The 16,215-nt window shown below is 44.2% G+C and overlaps 6 protein-coding genes across 7 annotated transcripts; 1 reads left to right on the forward strand and 5 right to left on the reverse strand.

Annotated features, from left to right (window-relative positions):
• Positions 1-2,302: 2,302 nt before the first annotated feature.
• On the reverse strand, positions 2,303-4,868 carry LOC131281810 (ATPase family gene 2 protein homolog A). The gene is made up of 2 exons (XM_058311164.1): positions 4,463-4,868; positions 2,303-4,404 (listed from the first exon to the last, which is right to left on the reverse strand). The coding sequence occupies exons 1-2, from the start codon at positions 4,866-4,868 to the stop codon at positions 2,411-2,413; spliced, it is 2,400 nt and encodes a 799-aa protein (XP_058167147.1). The 3' UTR covers positions 2,303-2,410.
• A 159-nt stretch (positions 4,869-5,027) lies between these two features.
• Positions 5,028-6,568, reverse strand: LOC131281811 (torsin-like protein). Of its 2 annotated transcripts, XM_058311166.1 has the most exons (6): positions 6,361-6,568; positions 6,167-6,287; positions 6,082-6,098; positions 5,883-6,013; positions 5,369-5,820; positions 5,028-5,302 (listed from the first exon to the last, which is right to left on the reverse strand). In XM_058311166.1, exons 1-6 carry the CDS (start codon positions 6,557-6,559, stop codon positions 5,170-5,172), a joined length of 1,053 nt encoding a protein of 350 aa, XP_058167149.1. In that variant the 5' UTR covers positions 6,560-6,568; the 3' UTR covers positions 5,028-5,169. The 2 variants fall into 2 exon arrangements, with proteins under 2 accessions (XP_058167149.1, XP_058167148.1); XM_058311165.1 differs by having other exon boundaries at positions 5,028-5,820.
• A 376-nt stretch (positions 6,569-6,944) lies between these two features.
• On the reverse strand, positions 6,945-8,077 carry LOC131281813 (beta-1,4-galactosyltransferase 7). The gene is made up of 2 exons (XM_058311167.1): positions 7,874-8,077; positions 6,945-7,807 (listed from the first exon to the last, which is right to left on the reverse strand). The coding sequence occupies exons 1-2, from the start codon at positions 7,974-7,976 to the stop codon at positions 6,957-6,959; spliced, it is 954 nt and encodes a 317-aa protein (XP_058167150.1). The 5' UTR covers positions 7,977-8,077; the 3' UTR covers positions 6,945-6,956.
• A 204-nt stretch (positions 8,078-8,281) lies between these two features.
• On the forward strand, positions 8,282-10,402 carry LOC131284412 (endoplasmic reticulum lectin 1). Its single transcript, XM_058313269.1, has 5 exons — positions 8,282-8,509; positions 8,578-9,267; positions 9,489-9,536; positions 9,681-9,869; positions 9,933-10,402. Exons 1-5 carry the CDS (start codon positions 8,372-8,374, stop codon positions 10,374-10,376), a joined length of 1,509 nt encoding a protein of 502 aa, XP_058169252.1. The 5' UTR covers positions 8,282-8,371; the 3' UTR covers positions 10,377-10,402.
• LOC131284422 (intraflagellar transport protein 43 homolog) lies at positions 10,299-11,205 on the reverse strand. Its single transcript, XM_058313282.1, has 4 exons — positions 11,043-11,205; positions 10,932-10,964; positions 10,720-10,869; positions 10,299-10,648 (listed from the first exon to the last, which is right to left on the reverse strand). Exons 1-4 carry the CDS (start codon positions 11,174-11,176, stop codon positions 10,423-10,425), a joined length of 543 nt encoding a protein of 180 aa, XP_058169265.1. The 5' UTR covers positions 11,177-11,205; the 3' UTR covers positions 10,299-10,422.
• A 310-nt stretch (positions 11,206-11,515) lies between these two features.
• On the reverse strand, positions 11,516-14,326 carry LOC131288523 (uncharacterized). The gene is made up of 6 exons (XM_058317666.1): positions 14,143-14,326; positions 13,860-14,083; positions 13,522-13,797; positions 13,292-13,449; positions 12,139-13,049; positions 11,516-11,852 (listed from the first exon to the last, which is right to left on the reverse strand). The coding sequence occupies exons 1-5, from the start codon at positions 14,225-14,227 to the stop codon at positions 12,254-12,256; spliced, it is 1,539 nt and encodes a 512-aa protein (XP_058173649.1). The 5' UTR covers positions 14,228-14,326; the 3' UTR covers positions 11,516-11,852; positions 12,139-12,253.
• Positions 14,327-16,215: the final 1,889 nt, after the last annotated feature.

Below are 16,215 nucleotides of genomic sequence, written 5' to 3' on the forward strand. Positions count from 1 at the left end.
TTTATTACCTCTTCCTTAATCCGCATCACCGTGGTAACGAGGCGAGTGTTCCCTTTTTTTCTCGCTCCAGCCCTTAAGCACTTTATGACGGGGTCATCCCGTCTCCGCCAAAGCCGTTTACTTCTCTGCCATAAAAATAAACACCCGTGGTTCCGATGTGACTTCGCTTTTAGGAACACAAATTTCGTCCGAAATGCCTAATATGCATTCCAAACTGGACGATCTTGTTTGGCGAGTAAAAAAATGAGAAAACGAACTTGACAGTATGCCACTGCAAAAAGTTCCCCGAAAATCATACTGCTCTGTGAAGATGCAATTATACTGCTGCATACCATATGTGTGTATCCACTCCATAAGAGAGTCATGATAGTAGCGATGTAGCGAGACAAACAATCGTTATTTTTCATCTTTGGTTGAGTGCGTTCGACGGATGTAAATGGGTTAAAATTTACAGCATTAGTTTTATTGCCTTTTGACGACGCTTGCCGCCCGTTGCCTACACCTCACTACAGATTCATAAGATAAATATAACACACCCGGTTCGCTTCTTGATCGGATAGGAAGGGTATGATTTTGAAATAATAATCGATCCATTAGCAGCTCGTTAATATAAACGATCGAAAAACGAAGAAGAATGCTCTTCCATCTAAGCCACCCGTTAACAGTGACCGATCGTAATAAAATTATTCTTAGCAACGGACAATGGGTAGGCAAAGGGCAATATACCGCGGGGTTGTCGATGATTCATCTCCAATTCCTGTGCATAACGCTCGCTATGGAGTAACTCCAATAATTGCATGCACGTGTCATACTTTCAAAAACAATGCCATCATCCGCGAGTATGATGAAATTTGGGTGTTCGAAAAGTAATTCACTTGTACAAGTTTCTCCGTTCAATTGATTAGTAATGAAGACGAACGAATTGCGATTGCGAGCATGCATCATTCGATTAACGCGAACTCGAAAAGGATATCCATTTGCATTCCCGAGCAGTGACTTCAGCAGCGAAGGATTCCGAAAATGGAATGGAAAGTTCAGAAGATGTATTGACTTCATTACGCCCACCGGTTGAGTGCACACAGATGAAAAACATCATCTTTAAGAATGTGAAAAATGACAACGAAATGTAGACTCTTAAAACATCCTCGATTCTTATTGCGAAACGCAGGTTACGCAACCGACATTTCTTTTTGTTAGATTAATAAACTGCAGTACTTAGAACCATTAAATGTATCGGGCAAAAGTATTTTATGTTGTCCCTATCATTACGAATCAGGTGAATCATTTTGTTGGCTACGTTATGATAAAATCCAAACTAATGCTCCCCGTACCATTGGTAAGAAAACTGGCGTCAACTGGGGACTTTTCCTCCTATGAAGTGCATCTCAAAACCATTTGTAACGATTGCCACCCTCTTCGCGATCTTATGCCAAGGGTCCACTGGAGTGGAGTAATAAGAATAACACATTTGGTAAATGATTTCCACTCCCATGGAAAAGTGTCTGCCCTAATCCCCTTGCATAACCCTCTTGCATTGGAGCATGCGATCCGAACGATGTGTCAGTTTTCAAATTTGGAGCTACGTCTTTGTTGCCGGTGGAAAGGGGGAGAGGGGCAATGCTTTGGTGGGGTAAACGCTCGAAACACAACAATGAGCTTATAATGCTCCTCAAACTTCTCTGACTCGCTGCACACCCAATCCCACACGATGGGATGCACTTCAATTTGGGACTGCAACAGCAACAGTTCAAACATGATTTTCCTTTGGAAGCATACGCAGGGAATGGCGAGTGGTCATACAGCAGCATTCCGAGGGGCGAGTGGCAACCCACTTGGTGATAAGTTATTGCGATGTAATTAAAAGTTTGAATTATATGACAGGTTTATGTACGTTGGCAGAGTTGCTGAACATGACCCAGTGAACACCACCCATGATCGAAATGGCCTTTTCGAATGGTTCCATTTCACACATTTAAACCAACCCAATTCATGTTGCGTCCATTTGTGAACGACTTCATTTCTAAACTAAGGATATTTACTTTGGAAATTAAACGTACTTAAAGGCATACTGTTACTTACCTGTATTCTAACTGCCAACGGTTTCCAGAATACTTTCGTTCTTTTCATTTCGGGTGCAGCGTGCGTAAACATAGACACCCCAAAGGTGCTAAAACGTTTCGTCTCTTCTTTGCTTACGCCGTACGATGCCTGGGAACAAACATTCGAATGTTTGTCGTTTCAGCCCTCTGCTCCAAATGGTAGAATTGTTCGGAAGTTAACACACCACCCGTCTAATGAAGATGTATTCAAATCGTCCCACTCAAGATGAAATTTATTTCATCGCAATATATCTCAATTCCATCGGATGATTAATTGGGTATGCTGGGATTCTTATTCTTTGCAAAACCTCTTATTGATGTTGCATCAAATACTCGTCGTACAGACGTAACAATTCGGTACTGGTGCGTGGACGGACGACCGACAGAGCATACTCAAAGTGAGACCATTCGATCGCTTCCACATTAAAGGAGGTTTGCAGTCCTCGCAAAGCCGCTTCCTGGCAGATGGCTTCAATTTCGGATCCTGAACACCCGGCAGTACGTTGAACCAGTTCTTCCACGTTGACATCCATCGCCGTGGGAATAGTTTTTAGTTTGATACGGAAAATTTCTCTCCTTGCCGCTTCGTCTGGCAGTCGAACGTAAACTATGCGATCTAAACGTCCCGGACGCATCAGAGCTCGGTCAATCAGATCCGGTCGATTCGTTGCGGCCACAATCCGCACGTCCTTCAGCGTACTCACACCGTCCATCTCGGTGAGAAGCTGAGCGAGAACTCGCTCCTTAACCGAACTGCCGGTATCTCCGGATCTTTCACCGCCTATGGCATCGATTTCATCGAAGAATATAATTGACGGTGCTACCTGCCGCGCCCGACGGAATAAATCCCTCACCGCTCGTTCCGACTCACCGACCCACATGGAAAACAGTTCGGAACCCTTGATGGACAGGAAATTGATGCGACTTTCCGTTGCGATTGCCTTCGCTATCATCGTCTTCGAGCAGCCCGGTGGGCCGAACATAAGAAGGCCTCGCGGTGGCTTAATACCGAGCCGGATGAACAGTTCCGGATGGTGAATGGGCCAATCGATGATCTGGCGGAGTTTCAGTTTCAGCTCCTCTTGTCCTCCGATATCGCTCCACCGCACATTAGGACATTCAATCAATATTTCTCGCATCGCACTCGCTTTCACGTGCTGCGTGGCCGCCATCAAGGATGCCTCATCGATAACGGCCGTTTTGGATAATGAAACTGCTTTTGAGACCAAATTTTCTAGATCGGCTCCCACGTAACCGTGCGTAACACGAGCGACCGTCTGCACCGCTTCACTAGCCAACTGTTGGTTATGGCGGGCAAGAATACCTGCAAGTATGGCAGCTCGAGCGATCGCATCAGGTACTGGAATTTCAAATTCATAGTCCATACGTCCACCACGGCGCAGCAATGGATTGATACTGTCAATGTTATCCGTTGTTCCGATAACAATCGCACGATTGCCACGAGCATTTCCATGCAAGCTGTCCAGGAGGTTGAGAAAGTGTTGTGACATCCGTTTCACAATGTCAGTCGATGTGCTTTTCGGGCAAAGGTTGTGCAGTTCTTCCACGATTACCATCGCGGGTTTAGGATGAACGTCAAACACCTCCATAAATTGGCGTGATACATTTGCTTCCGATTCGCCGTAGAATTTGCTGAACATTTCCGAGCTATTCAGTCTGATCACGTGGCACTGGTAGTGTGTGGCCAATGCGTTAACAAGCATCGTTTTGCCAATGCCTGACACACCGTATAGTAGAAGCCCACGACATATCGGGCCAAAATCGTGCGGGGGACGTTCGCTGGAAGCTGTTGTGGACTTGATGCCAAATGCCATTTCTATTAGCTCTTTCATCTCGTTAATTGTGTTATCCAAACCGCCGATATGGGACAGGTTGTGTACCCGACGCTTATGCTTCTGTTCAACCTCTTGTGAATCATCTCGTAACACCAGCTTTGTGGTTCTTATAATGCGAAGCATACGGCTTCCAATGCGTAGTCTTGACAAATGATCTGCTAGTTCCATGCCATCATTAACCGCTTGCGTTTGAGTATCATCTACCCGAAATCGGAACTTCTTATTGCATACGTTTAAAGTAATTGGATTGTTTGTGAAAATCACGCTTTCAAGAAGTTGATTTTTCAAGCAGGTGAAAAGAAATTTTCCATTTTTACTAAACATCTTCGCTTGGGAAGGATCTTCTAAGTGGAGGAAAATCTCAACAGCATCTTCCAACTGTTCTCCCCTGATGGCATACACTTTCACTCTCATGTCGCGGGCCGGTACTTTCAGTGCATCTATATCATCTAGAAATGGAACAAACGATAACTCATTTGTGTATAGTTGCATAGCTTGCAGACCTACCTAGTGTTTCAAGAGCAACTTTCGCTCCAACACGATCTTCAACAGGCCACACAGTTCGGACCACCGATCCCACGGGCTTTCTCTCGATGCCTTCGGTTACCTCTATCGTAACATAGTCGCCCGTCGACAATCCCAGACACCTCACAATACCAATGGGCAGAAGCGCCAGACCATACCGTTGAGAATCGGTACACGGTTTCACTTCCTCGTACGAAGACAGCTTGCCGATCTCCACCTTCCGACAATGGAAAGCTCCGCTCGGTTCGACATACCCACTCAGTCCTTCCAAATTACCACACTCATCTGTCTGGTGTTTGGTTAGTTCCGATGTTAGAAAATACGTTTTACATTTTTCACAGTTCCACCACGTTGGTTTTTCCTTTTTGCTCGCTGATTTCGGTGGCATTGTAATGAATTGATTCTTGAGGACCGCAAACAACACCGGCAACGTGCACTAAATTGTAAACAACACGATATGTTGATGTGTCATCCATGTTTTTGACATTTTGCTTAAACAATATTCGTAAACAAAGAATGGGACAATTCAAACCACCATGTGATCAGAAGAATAACTTTAAATTAATTTATTAATAAAACACAAAACAACGCCTCAAACGAAACCTGGATTAAGTGTTAAGAGAAAGTAGCCTTGGGGGAAGATAAATAAAGAACAGTCGGTATTTAAGGACTTGGGCTCTACGTTGAGTTTAAAGATCTCCATGAACACGTTTCCGCAGCCTGTTATAATACATCGATTCCACTTTTTTACTTATCCGTTTGCAACCGTTGTTAGAGAATAAACCAGTCTCGTCGAACGTAACTGCCTCCTTCAGCACATCCCTGCAATTAAATAAAAGGAATATGAGCTTCACACCTTCGCATTGGCTTGGGACATAAAATGCATACCTCATGAAACTTTCATCAAGCATTCCCTGGTTATCATACTTAAGGTACTCTTGCTGGACACACTTTTCAACGTGGCGAAGTTCTAGAGGCAAAAATGGTACAAAATGATCGACCACATGCGACTCAATCATTTCACTCCGATACAACCCTCCGCCCAGGTTGTACGAGCTAATCTCTAGCGTTTGTTCGAAGTCGTGCAATTTTGATTGCTCACGCCAAACGCCCGAATCCAGAAGATGTTTCAACTTTTTTGCTATCTCGGGACCCGCCACGTTCGATAGGAAGATGAAGATAGATTGCCTAAAATCCAGCTCTTTGGTGTACGCATGATTATCGAGAAGCGTAACGATGGAATCAAACAGCCCAGCCGGCATCTTTTCGACTTCATCGAAGATAAATAAGGATTTGGGACACGTTGCAACAGCGCGTTTGATATCATTCACTAGCTGTATCTGTAAAAAGGTGCAAAGATACAATACGATGCTCGTGTGAAGTTAGTCGACAGTGTGCTCACCTTGTATAGTTCTACATTATTTTGCAACGGGAAATCGATTCTTCCAAGATATTTGTGCACGTACTTGCTCTTAGCTCCATTCTTGTACAACGCACGTACAACGTGCTCTGCTATGTAGTTTTTCCCCGTTCCTAAATAAAATGAAATCAAAGGTCCATCAAAGCTACGATCGAAAGAGTAAACATTACACCGTCCTTACCAGGTGAGCCGTGTAAGCTGGAATATAGAATGAACAAGAAAGTGATACAATTGAGTAGAAAATCACCAGACACGAGCATGCTTACCTCATCACTAGTGGCTTTTCCGACTCATGAATGTGCTTGAAGTGTCCACCAATCGCATCTACCACAATTTGCTTGGCTATGTGTTGCCCAAACAACCTGTCATCCAATGCATTCTTCAAACCTGACCACAAGGAGTGGAAGTACGAAAGTGATAAGTATGGCGATATGATAATATTTCTGAAATCCACACTTACCCGCCACATCCGCAATAATGTATCCATCGGAACAACACTCTGTGTAGGAGCAATACGTTGAATCTTTCACAAACGAGTACGTTGTCTTTACGCCGGAAAACGCTTTACTAGCGATTGATGCGACATCGAAAAATGCCAAGCAAACTTGGACATTTATTACCAAAACCACAGAAAGCGCAAATTGAGCCCACTTAAACATTTTACTGGACTGGACAATACTTGTACAATCTAAACAAAACACTCGCGGTGTGGATTTTGTACTGTGGGTCTACGCACAAAAGGAAAACGCATCTAATTCTAAACTCTTTAATGCTCAACTAGTTTAATGGTCGGATATGTTTAATAAAATAATGAAGCAATGAATAAGACTTATTCTGTACACAGAAACTGCATTCTCGCCAATGTATTCTGCATTCTGTTCTTGAGTTATTCAAGAATGTTTTACTGGAAGGACTTTTTAGCATGCAAGGGTTATTGAAAAAGTAAACATTCGCCATCAGCCGGCATTGAATTGTCATGCATGGTTTATAGCGCCGAGTTGTGATGTGTTCTTCAACATAGTTCAAAAATAATCCAAATAATAATTTCAAATTTTATTAACGCAGTCGTGGCTTTTTTTTAGGAATATTTTGGGTTACATTTTCTGTCTTGGCTTCACATTCACACCAAGGTGTTTTTATTTTGTCGCAGAACAAATCGACGTTCAGCACCGTCACGGGAATACCGTCGATCGTCAGCTCCCGCCGACTGTGTATGGAGTATTTCAACGTATTTAGGCCGGTTTCACGATCACGCTTTCTGGTAATTTCACGTTGATTGAAACATTTAACCGTATCTCGACGTCTGTGCACCCGATCGTGTACATGCAGGAAGGTGTTGTTGGGCCCGGTAGTTATATTCTTTGGGCGAGACACTTCCAGGCCAGCTTCTTTTATTCGCACGTAGAATTCATCGTCCTCTAGCCCCCAGCCCCAGTAACGGTTGGACATTCCATTTAATTGCTCAAAGTGATCCATACGTAGCAGCAAAATCCCACCTATGAATGCTGCGTAGTGATACTTAGGATGAAATTCAGGTCCAGAAATGTGCAGCGGACCGTCCGCAGGAAACTCGTACCGAAGATTATCGTTCACCGGAAGCAGATCAACGTCGTGCATTGCGAAATAGTTGTAGCTTTCCCGAACATGCAGGAATCCCACGTTGATCAGAGAGGCGCGGTTGAAACGATATCGATCATTTTGGTTCACTACAAATATGTGGAAGGGTACGTTTTGTTTCTCCAAAAAAGCTGCCAAATGCGGGGCGAATTGTAATAGCTCGTCGAATCTGTCCCGGAATGGAACAATTATGGCTAGCTTTTTCCCGTCCATTTGCTCGATCCGGAAACTTTGATGGAACTTTTCATGTTGTACATCGCGGTCATGGTTGTCTTCACAATTGCAACGTTCTGAAAATAGTGGGAAAGCTTAGATCAGCAAGTTTATTACACTAACCACACGGACATGCCACGCACCTGAAGCAGTCGGAAGACCGCCGATTTGGAATATGACGACGAAGATACTCAAAATGCATATGCCGATGAAACATTTGAAAACAGCGCGTGTGTGGTTGACCATTGTTGGTCATTTTATGTACTTTAACTAGTTCAGACGATGAACATTCTATTGTAATTCTAAAATTAGCCCTCGTTGGGGATATTGTTGATTCTGCATGTTTTCTTTTTTTGACATCGAACGTAGAACTGAACCACAGCTGCGAGTTGAAGAAAAGATTTGAAACTAACACCGCCCGCATGATGCCATGTAAATTGAACACGTATCATACGATGTAAACGCATTTGACGGCTCGAGCTAGGGAAAAGTTGCTTGTTTTGACGTTATCAGTTGTGAAAAGTGATTATCGTCAATAACAAAACCTGCACCAATCACTTTCTACCACGAGTCTTGCTTACCAAATGGATGTACATTCCACTCTACAGTAAATTCGCAATTCACACAGTATTGGAGCCGAAATGCGATTACTTAACTCGTTCATACTAGTCGCAGTGTTTGGAGTTGCTCCTTTCCTGTTGTCCAATGGCCACGACTTGAAAGGATTTGACGACTCAGTTCTATTCAATCTTGTGTGGCATACCAAGGATGAGCTAGTGGTAAGTACACGTTACACGGTGTGCAATAAATGAAAAGGCATGTGTTAACATCATTGAACCCTTTTTAGCCAAACCCACCAGATGCTGAGGAAATAGTGGTCACATCAGCCAACAAGGAAAAGTACCGCTGTGTGATCCCATCCATTACGGCCAAGGAAAGTACCGGGGACGTTGAGTACAACGGGCCGAGTCCGTTTGAATTGTTGGAGCCACTGTTCTCATCGACTGCCTGTTCGTACCGTATTGAAAGCTACTGGTCGTATGAAGTTTGCCATGGCAATTACATCAAGCAGTATCACGAAGAGCGCCACGAAAAATCGACCAAAGTCCAGGAATATTTTCTCGGCCGATGGGATAAACAGAAGACGGAAGCAATGAAGGCACGGCAAAAGAGCGGCGAATCAGAGAAGGAGCAGATGAAGTATAAAAAGATTGAAGGTTTCAATCTGCCGTACCTCGAACTGGAGATGGATTCCGGCACAATTTGTGACCTGAACGGGGAACCTCGTGTGACGAAAATCCTGTACGTATGCTACATGTTTGGCAAGAACGAAGTATATTCGCTGAAAGAAACCTCCACGTGTAACTACGAGGTAATCATCCTGACGGCTGGTTTGTGCACCCATCCGAAGTACAAACCACAAGACACGGAGGAGAACAAGATCAACTGCAGTCCCGTTGGAGATTCACCTCGTAAGCCGAAAGCTTTGTTGCAGATGGAGGTGGATAAACTGCGGCAAAAGTATCAGCAGCTGTCGGTATGTTAAGGCTACTCGTTTAATTAGCATGGACTCATTGCGATTGGTGTTTGCATTGGTTTCGTTATGCTCGTTTTGACGCTTCACATTTTCTTTGCCCTTAATCCTTTTTTTATCATGCTTCTGCTTTCGGTCACCTCATTCTCTCATCTTTTACCAACTTCTGTTTATCTTTTGTACGTATTTTTCTTTCATTTCCCTTTCTGCCCTATTTTCCTCAGGTCACTATTAGCGACGTATTAGGATATGAAATGCCTGCAATGAGTGAGGTTCGTTCTGTTTATGCACATTCCGGTGTGAATTTTAATATGTTTAGTCTTTGAACGCAACACAGAGATTGCTTATAACTTCTCCACATGATTTTTGTACTTCATCTTATCGGTTTTACTTAAATGTCTTACCATATGCAACAGGATGGTTCCATTCGAGGTGATCTCATTCGCAAAGATGAAGAGTTTTCGTTCGGCTGGAAAGGTTTGGAGATTGATCCAGCTGATGAGGAAGGCGAAACACCTGTCTCTTCGATGTCCAAGCGTCCAAAGAAATCCAAGGAATTAACCTCGCTACTAGAATTTTTGGATGGTGCCTATTGCCTGCCTGGTGTAAGAATAGCAATCTGCACTTGTCGAGGAGTTCTGTTTTTTTCTACTGTTTTTCCTTTCTAGGGTTCTGGATGGTGGAAATTTGAACTGTGCTTCGGTAAGCATGTACGGCAATACCACAAGGACACTTCCATCTACCTGGGATACTTCAATGTGGACAAGCATCGTGAGTGGTTGGAAAAGCACCCATCTGTACGGTACAAGCTCAAGCTCGAGAATCAAATCAGCCACTTTTACACCGGTGGCGATATTTGCGACAAAACCAATCAGCCTCGCCAGGTGGAGGTGAAACTGAAATGTACCGAGCATTCGGCCACCAGCTCCGATGTGATTGCCCTTTACTTACTGGAACCGCGTCCCTGCGAGTACGTGCTGAATGTTGAATCTTCGAAGATTTGTGATATTCTACCGCTGGCATCGGAAGATATGCTGCTGCCGGAAAACATGCAGCAGCTCGAAGAAGAAACGCTTCTTGTGATGGACAGTACCAATAATGTTAATAATTGAATAAAAGTGTACCAGCTCACCATCCACTAAAACTAACACGTTGCAGTCAATTGCTGTACTCCGCGACGGGCGTTTTCGTCTCCGTGTTGATTTTAACCGATAGCTGCGTAAACAGCTGATCCCAAGTCCACACTTCGTCCGGTTCTTCAATATCTTGCTCGCTTTCCAGGCATTCCGTTAAAATGGAAATGTCAATTTCATCTAAATTTCCCAGCGCTGAGGCTTTCCCGTTGGTAAAGATGTCCGAGCTTAGGTTTTTGTAAGTTGTAGCACTGTAAATCGATGAAAAAGTTTGAATGAATTACTTATGGCCCGACTATACACTATCAGCGTGCAAACGTACGAGGGAAGGTTCGGGCTTTCGTTGTACAGAAGGCTTTCGTGTATTTCATCCGCATCAGGCAGCACGGGAATATCATCGATCGGGTTGTAATCGATCGCCGTGCTGCTGCTGTCGTCCATCGAGATGATATTATTGCTGCTGAACCGCTCCCTGCAAAGAGTTGTGTGAATGTAACGGTACTACTTACATCATCTCCGACCAGTGCTACCTACATCTCTAAAATATTCGAAAATTTCCGACCGTTCCTGAAACGATTACACGAAACGCATTAACTTCCGTGCGACTAGGTTGTTTGATCAATAATCTGGAAAATGAGACCTTACTTTCCATGTCCCGAGGCGCCCGTCGTTAACGATGACAATGATCGACCAATCGACGAGTCTTCCATCCAGCTGTCGGTTTTTACCTTCGCTGGCGTTCCACCAGCTCCGGTGGATGGGGATGCTTTTTCTTGCATGCTTAACGAGTGTTTTTTTGCTGCCTGTTACCCCCACCGGATCATTAATTACTATTACCGTGCCCTAAACCGTGTTCCAATGGTCCTGATTCAATATTTATGCCACGATTCGGTGTGAAGATAACGTGTCATCTCAGTTGTCTGCTAGACCTGCACCGTTTGTTGTGTTGTGACGCGTTGCCTATCAGGTTGCTAGGCGACGCCATGCAAGCAACCCAAGCAACTGTCAAACAAGGACAGCACGAACAAAACGAAATCAAAACAAAACAACCGATTCCTCCATCGTTCAGCTAGGTGTTAAATTTATTATATTTTCTAATCACATCGTTACATGTTTGCTACTAGCTTAGACCCGCAGAAGCTCATTCTCATTGAATAGGAGCTGCGCTCAAAGGCGTCTTTCTTGTAAGGTGTTGATTTCCCTTAACCAGCTTTTCACCGACAGATTGGAGAATTGGAGTAACAGTAAATAAATATTATGAAACTATTCGAACAAAATGTAAGGAACTATAGTGTGAACAACATTAACTATAGAATAGCTAAGGAATAGCGCCCCAGTACCAGCGTTTGTAGATTTTGTGCTCCTTTTCTAAGCTTCCTGCTGAGAAGAATGCGTGGATGTAAAATTGACAAGTTTCTAGACAGGACACGCCGATGTCTTCATCTTCTTCACGACCTAGAATCATAGAGAAAGTATTTAGATATTAATATTTGGCATAGGGGTTCAATTTATCTACGGATCTACCATGCGAACAAAATGGTTCTATGCAAATTATATCAACGTTAGATGTGGACTGATGCACGTGGTGTAGAATGATATGTTTAGTATCTACTGTCCAATGTTACAGAATACAAGCGTTGCCAAAAAGCCGTTCTTCTACAGACTACGAGTACGAGTATCTTTGCGCTACGACAAGTTGTCGAAACGAAAGCATGCAAACCACTATTCGCAGCGTACTTACGCCAAAGAGAGATGAAATTCCAGAAAGATGGTTATAGAGATAAACCTGAAAATTTGCCGATTGAGATCGTTTCGTGGGCCGTTTGAAATGAAGCCCCTACACACGTACAAAAGCTCTACACTACGTACTCGCGATCACTAATGACCTTGATACCGTGTTCGGTAAATACAAATTTGATCATATCGTCGTAACTACGAGATGGACTGATCCGCCCGGTTGAAGCAGCCGTTGAAGCGGCCGTATGGGCTGTGCTGGTGCTAAGAGTAGCGCCTAGGTTGCTAGCGATTGATGTGATCGTTTTGATCGTGGCAGACGGGCTGCTTCGATCATGTTTTACAGCATTAGCGGTGCTAGCGTTTGAGGTTGTCGTGCGTTTGGTCGTTGTGCTAGTATTGTCGTTGTTGGTGCTGCTTTTAGCGTTTGTGCTCGGTTTCGTGGCCGTTTGTTCGATCGATACCCGGCGTGGGCTTAGCTTCTCGCTCGTACATACACCCACCTTCTTGACCACCGTGCTGCTGCCGTCCACATCGTCTAGGGTGATAGTGTGAGTGAGTTTTGCATTGCCATCAGGAGACGTTAGCAGCGGGGGCGTCGAAGAAGGAGCCGCCGTTGTAATGATCTGTACGGCACTCCCGGGACGGCCGAGAAATGTGCCGCGACTACTACCAACCACCGTTCCTGTCTTGGAGGAGGAAGTGGAGTCGTTGGCGCAACAAAACACCTTGTTGAGGGCCGCTGGGCCCGATGGTATGAAGGGTGATGGTAGATCCGTTTCGTCCATTACTTCACAGGACGATCCAATCTTGTTTAACTGATTCCGATGCTCTATGTAGAGGTCCGGGTCGCTTATAGGCGAGATGGGCGAAATGCTCATGGCTTCCGCTGCGCTGCCAGGTGTAAGAATATACTTACTGTTCCATTCCAGCCCGCAAACAATTAAGTTGGCAGGCGGCCGATTGCACAGACATGTCGGAAAGCGTATTCCGATTAGGCGAGAATGGGTGAGGCAATTACGGCGAGTATGAGCTCAAACATGAACTGTCTGTTTCACTGTATGGAATGTATGCGTGTTACTGTCATTTTCTGTTCCTAACGATGTTTGTCAGAGGTTTGATTCAAACCAACCCAAACTTCCCGCGGTTGAACTACTCACGTGTCACTATTGCACCCGAACAGTCCAAACTTCCTAATGTACTCCGTGACATGGTCATCCAGCAGATACTTCACCGACAGTCCTCGATTCAGCAGACGACGAATCAACGTCGAGCTTACATCATTTGTAACCCAGTTTGTAACGATCGTTATGTTGCGCTTTTGGTGAGAGAAGAAAAAGAACTTTTTGAAACTGTGCTAATCTAATTTTAGAAACAATCACATTCTTACCCGGTATCGGCTTAGTAGATCAGAGTTGAATATGAATTGCTCTGGGTTGGAGCCGGCTCGAGAGATGACCACGATTCCATGATAGCCTAGAATGGCCTCAAGATCCTCGTCCTTCCAAAGTCCCGGAGTGGCGAAAGATTCCAATAGATCAGCACCACACAAAAGTTTCAGCTGAACCTGTCCAGCCGTTTTCTTAATCCCTTCCGGAATCCAGGCGGGAATGTGCTGATTGTTGATGGTCCCATTGGTATCTTTCAAGTATGAATTGATGTAATTCTGTAATGATTTGCAAGTAGGTCAGGTTTGGTCAAATGCATAGTTAAATACAACAATGTTACCTGATGATACTGCAAGACCTGCCGCGTGCGTGTCCATTCTTCCTGCTGCGTTTCCCAGTCAGAAAGGTGTATCCAATCGGACGACTTAAGGCCAATCTTAATCATCGCACAGCGGTGTGTGGCAGAGACCAGTCCTTTCTTCGCATATGAGTCATGCACAGGAGACACAATTCCTCCAACAACCTGCCCCAGGCCCATCTGCTGGATGTGATCGCGTGCAATTTCTGTGAGAAAATCCGACAGTAAGTATTTTCCTAATATCGAACACAGGCGTGCTACCTACCAAACATTCGGAAATGCATCGGCGTTGGCGGGCTAAATGACCCGCAGGCTATCAGCATTATTTTTGTGGACGATGTCATTCTCATCTGTTATGATTTTTCCGTGCGGGATTCCGGACAAAACACTCAACCAGAACGTTCACCGCAGTGATGGATTGGAAAATGTGAACCTTTTCAAACCGGAATGGTTGCTTAAACAATCAGTCTATTGAGTATTAACGATGCACTTGGCTATTTTCTTCGCACAGACACGGGTTTCTAGTTTTGTAGACAAGACTAGAATATTACATCAACAAATTTTTGTAAATACAATTTTTGACATATTTTGCAAATGACAGCAACTGTCATCGAAGATTGAGAATTAAGCATCTTGGTTAAACGTATTAAATACCCTGGTATCGTTGAAGCTTTCGAAGTTTCTGAAATTAGCTTTCCTCTAACTTTATTTAACAAACCCGTTTACAAAAATTCGATGAAATCCTAAAATTATAAAAATTCATTTGCCCTATTGATTGGTTGGTTATGGTTGGTTATTTAAACTTAATCGTTTGTTCGGTAACGTTGGTACTACTGTTTTATATGAACACACGTTGGCGCCTCCATTCGTCCACGTGGATTTTGAGGAAACAAATTTTACCAACTTGCTTATTGTTAAACACGTTTTGAAGTTATTCGCTAAATGCACAATTCATCGTTGTAAATTTTTGTTATTTACTTATTGCTTCTAAAACCATGTGTCAAATGTGCGTTTAATTTATTCGCGTTCGCGTTTTCAAAGGCAAGTCAAAATAATTCAACCTTGATTATTCATTAAGTTAACCCTTCCCATTCCAGGTCCGCTTTCCCATTCCAGGTCAAGAGCAAAAATTCGCATTTCCCCGTGTCTGCACAAACCCGCGGCAGACTACCGATTATTGTGCCGAGGGTAGCGAATGCCCTCCGCGGCGTTCTACCGGAAATCGTGCGTTCTATTCACAACTTTGCCGCTACTCCGATTTAATTTCAGATTAAATCTCTCCTCAGCGAGGAACAATTGTACATCGCTAACGGCGCGCCATCGTTTAGCGTTTCATCGTTAAGGAATTCATTGCTGGTACTTTGGCAAACATTTTTGATGCCCTTCCCGAACCGAAGTGCGTCAACGAAGCATGGCAAAGTTTTCCCACTTCTAACCCGAAGCCGTTCTTGGGAGAGAAAAAGAAAGACGAAAAGAACAGAACGCATCATCTTTCAATAGGGAAAACATCTCTAGGAAAATTCGTTTCTGTTCTCCTGCGGAAGTTGAGGTGCATTTGGAAGGGAATTTGGCGTAAAACATTGATTGATCACATCTTTCCGGGCATCTTGCCCCCCCCCCCCCCCCCCGGAAAATCGAGAGGCAAAAGGATGGATCGGTGGATTCGTCGTTCAACCACTCTCGTTCTACGCCTGCCTACGATGACGAATCGAAACGGGACGCGCTGGAAGGAAGAGTTGGCGTTCTCGACGCGAGAAAAGCCGGGCCCTGTTTACCAAGCCAAACTCATCATCCGCATAATAATGGGATCAGCGAGAGGTTTGTACTTTTAGATGAGTATAATGGAGACGGCGAAGGGGGAGGAAAGAAATCCATCCATTTTGGTTCCATTTGCTCTTCCTTCTCATTTGACTACCTTGCCCTTCGTTGTCTCCATCTAGTCAACCGTATGAACATTCCGGAAATACCGTGATTAATTTTCAATCGATTTGTAGCACGCTTAAGACTTACACAGTGTGCCCCACACTCCTTGGCGAGAGGTTCTCATTTGTCTCGAGTGCAAATGTTCAATTTAATCAATCTCCCTAAGCAACGATTAAAGATTCCAATTTATAAGCAAGTAAACCATGCAGGCTTCTCTAAGAAAGCCACTGTAACTACCTCGCTTTTGTTATGAATATAACCACACACATGTCGATCGGTCGATTCGATCGTTTTCGGTGGGTGTTGGAGCATATGGAGTCGATCATGAGCGAAACAGCACCAACGGTCTGTTAATAATCGTGCGTCTCCGATCGCACATTTCAACGCCTCCCCGTGGGGGTTGCAAGTTCCGTGG

The sequence above is a fragment of the Anopheles ziemanni genome, chromosome 2, assembly GCF_943734765.1.
Source record: "Anopheles ziemanni chromosome 2, idAnoZiCoDA_A2_x.2, whole genome shotgun sequence".
Lineage (NCBI taxonomy): Eukaryota > Metazoa > Arthropoda > Insecta > Diptera > Culicidae > Anopheles > Anopheles ziemanni.

Bases quoted from the DNA above. Each gene is read 5' to 3' on its own strand.
- LOC131281810 (XM_058311164.1), bottom strand. From the start codon at position 4,868: ATGCCACCGAAATCAGCGAGCAAAAAGGAAAAACCAACGTGGTGGAAC. The intron at 4,405-4,462 runs GTAGGTCTGCAA...TTCCATTTCTAG, and splicing joins AGTTGCTCTTGAAACACTAG to ATGATATAGATGCACTGAAA.
- LOC131281811 (XM_058311165.1), bottom strand. From the start codon at position 6,559: ATGTTTAAGTGGGCTCAATTTGCGCTTTCTGTGGTTTTGGTAATAAAT. The intron at 6,288-6,360 runs GTAAGTGTGGAT...CCTTGTGGTCAG, and splicing joins CATTATTGCGGATGTGGCGG to GTTTGAAGAATGCATTGGAT. The intron at 5,821-5,882 runs GTGAGCACACTG...ACCTTTTTACAG, and splicing joins ATAATGTAGAACTATACAAG to ATACAGCTAGTGAATGATAT.
- LOC131281813 (XM_058311167.1), bottom strand. From the start codon at position 7,976: ATGGTCAACCACACACGCGCTGTTTTCAAATGTTTCATCGGCATATGC. The intron at 7,808-7,873 runs GTGCGTGGCATG...CACTATTTTCAG, and splicing joins CGGTCTTCCGACTGCTTCAG to AACGTTGCAATTGTGAAGAC.
- LOC131284412 (XM_058313269.1), top strand. From the start codon at position 8,372: ATGCGATTACTTAACTCGTTCATACTAGTCGCAGTGTTTGGAGTTGCT. The intron at 9,268-9,488 runs GTATGTTAAGGC...TATTTTCCTCAG, and splicing joins AAAAGTATCAGCAGCTGTCG to GTCACTATTAGCGACGTATT. The intron at 9,870-9,932 runs GTAAGAATAGCA...TTTCCTTTCTAG, and splicing joins GTGCCTATTGCCTGCCTGGT to GGTTCTGGATGGTGGAAATT.
- LOC131284422 (XM_058313282.1), bottom strand. From the start codon at position 11,176: ATGCAAGAAAAAGCATCCCCATCCACCGGAGCTGGTGGAACGCCAGCG. The intron at 10,965-11,042 runs GTAAGGTCTCAT...TAATCGTTTCAG, and splicing joins GGCGCCTCGGGACATGGAAA to GAACGGTCGGAAATTTTCGA. The intron at 10,870-10,931 runs GTAGGTAGCACT...AACTCTTTGCAG, and splicing joins TTTTCGAATATTTTAGAGAT to GGAGCGGTTCAGCAGCAATA.
- LOC131288523 (XM_058317666.1), bottom strand. From the start codon at position 14,227: ATGAGAATGACATCGTCCACAAAAATAATGCTGATAGCCTGCGGGTCA. The intron at 14,084-14,142 runs GTAGGTAGCACG...ATTTTCTCACAG, and splicing joins GATGCATTTCCGAATGTTTG to AAATTGCACGCGATCACATC. The intron at 13,050-13,291 runs GTGAGTAGTTCA...GGAATGGAACAG, and splicing joins TTCGGGTGCAATAGTGACAC to TAAGTATATTCTTACACCTG.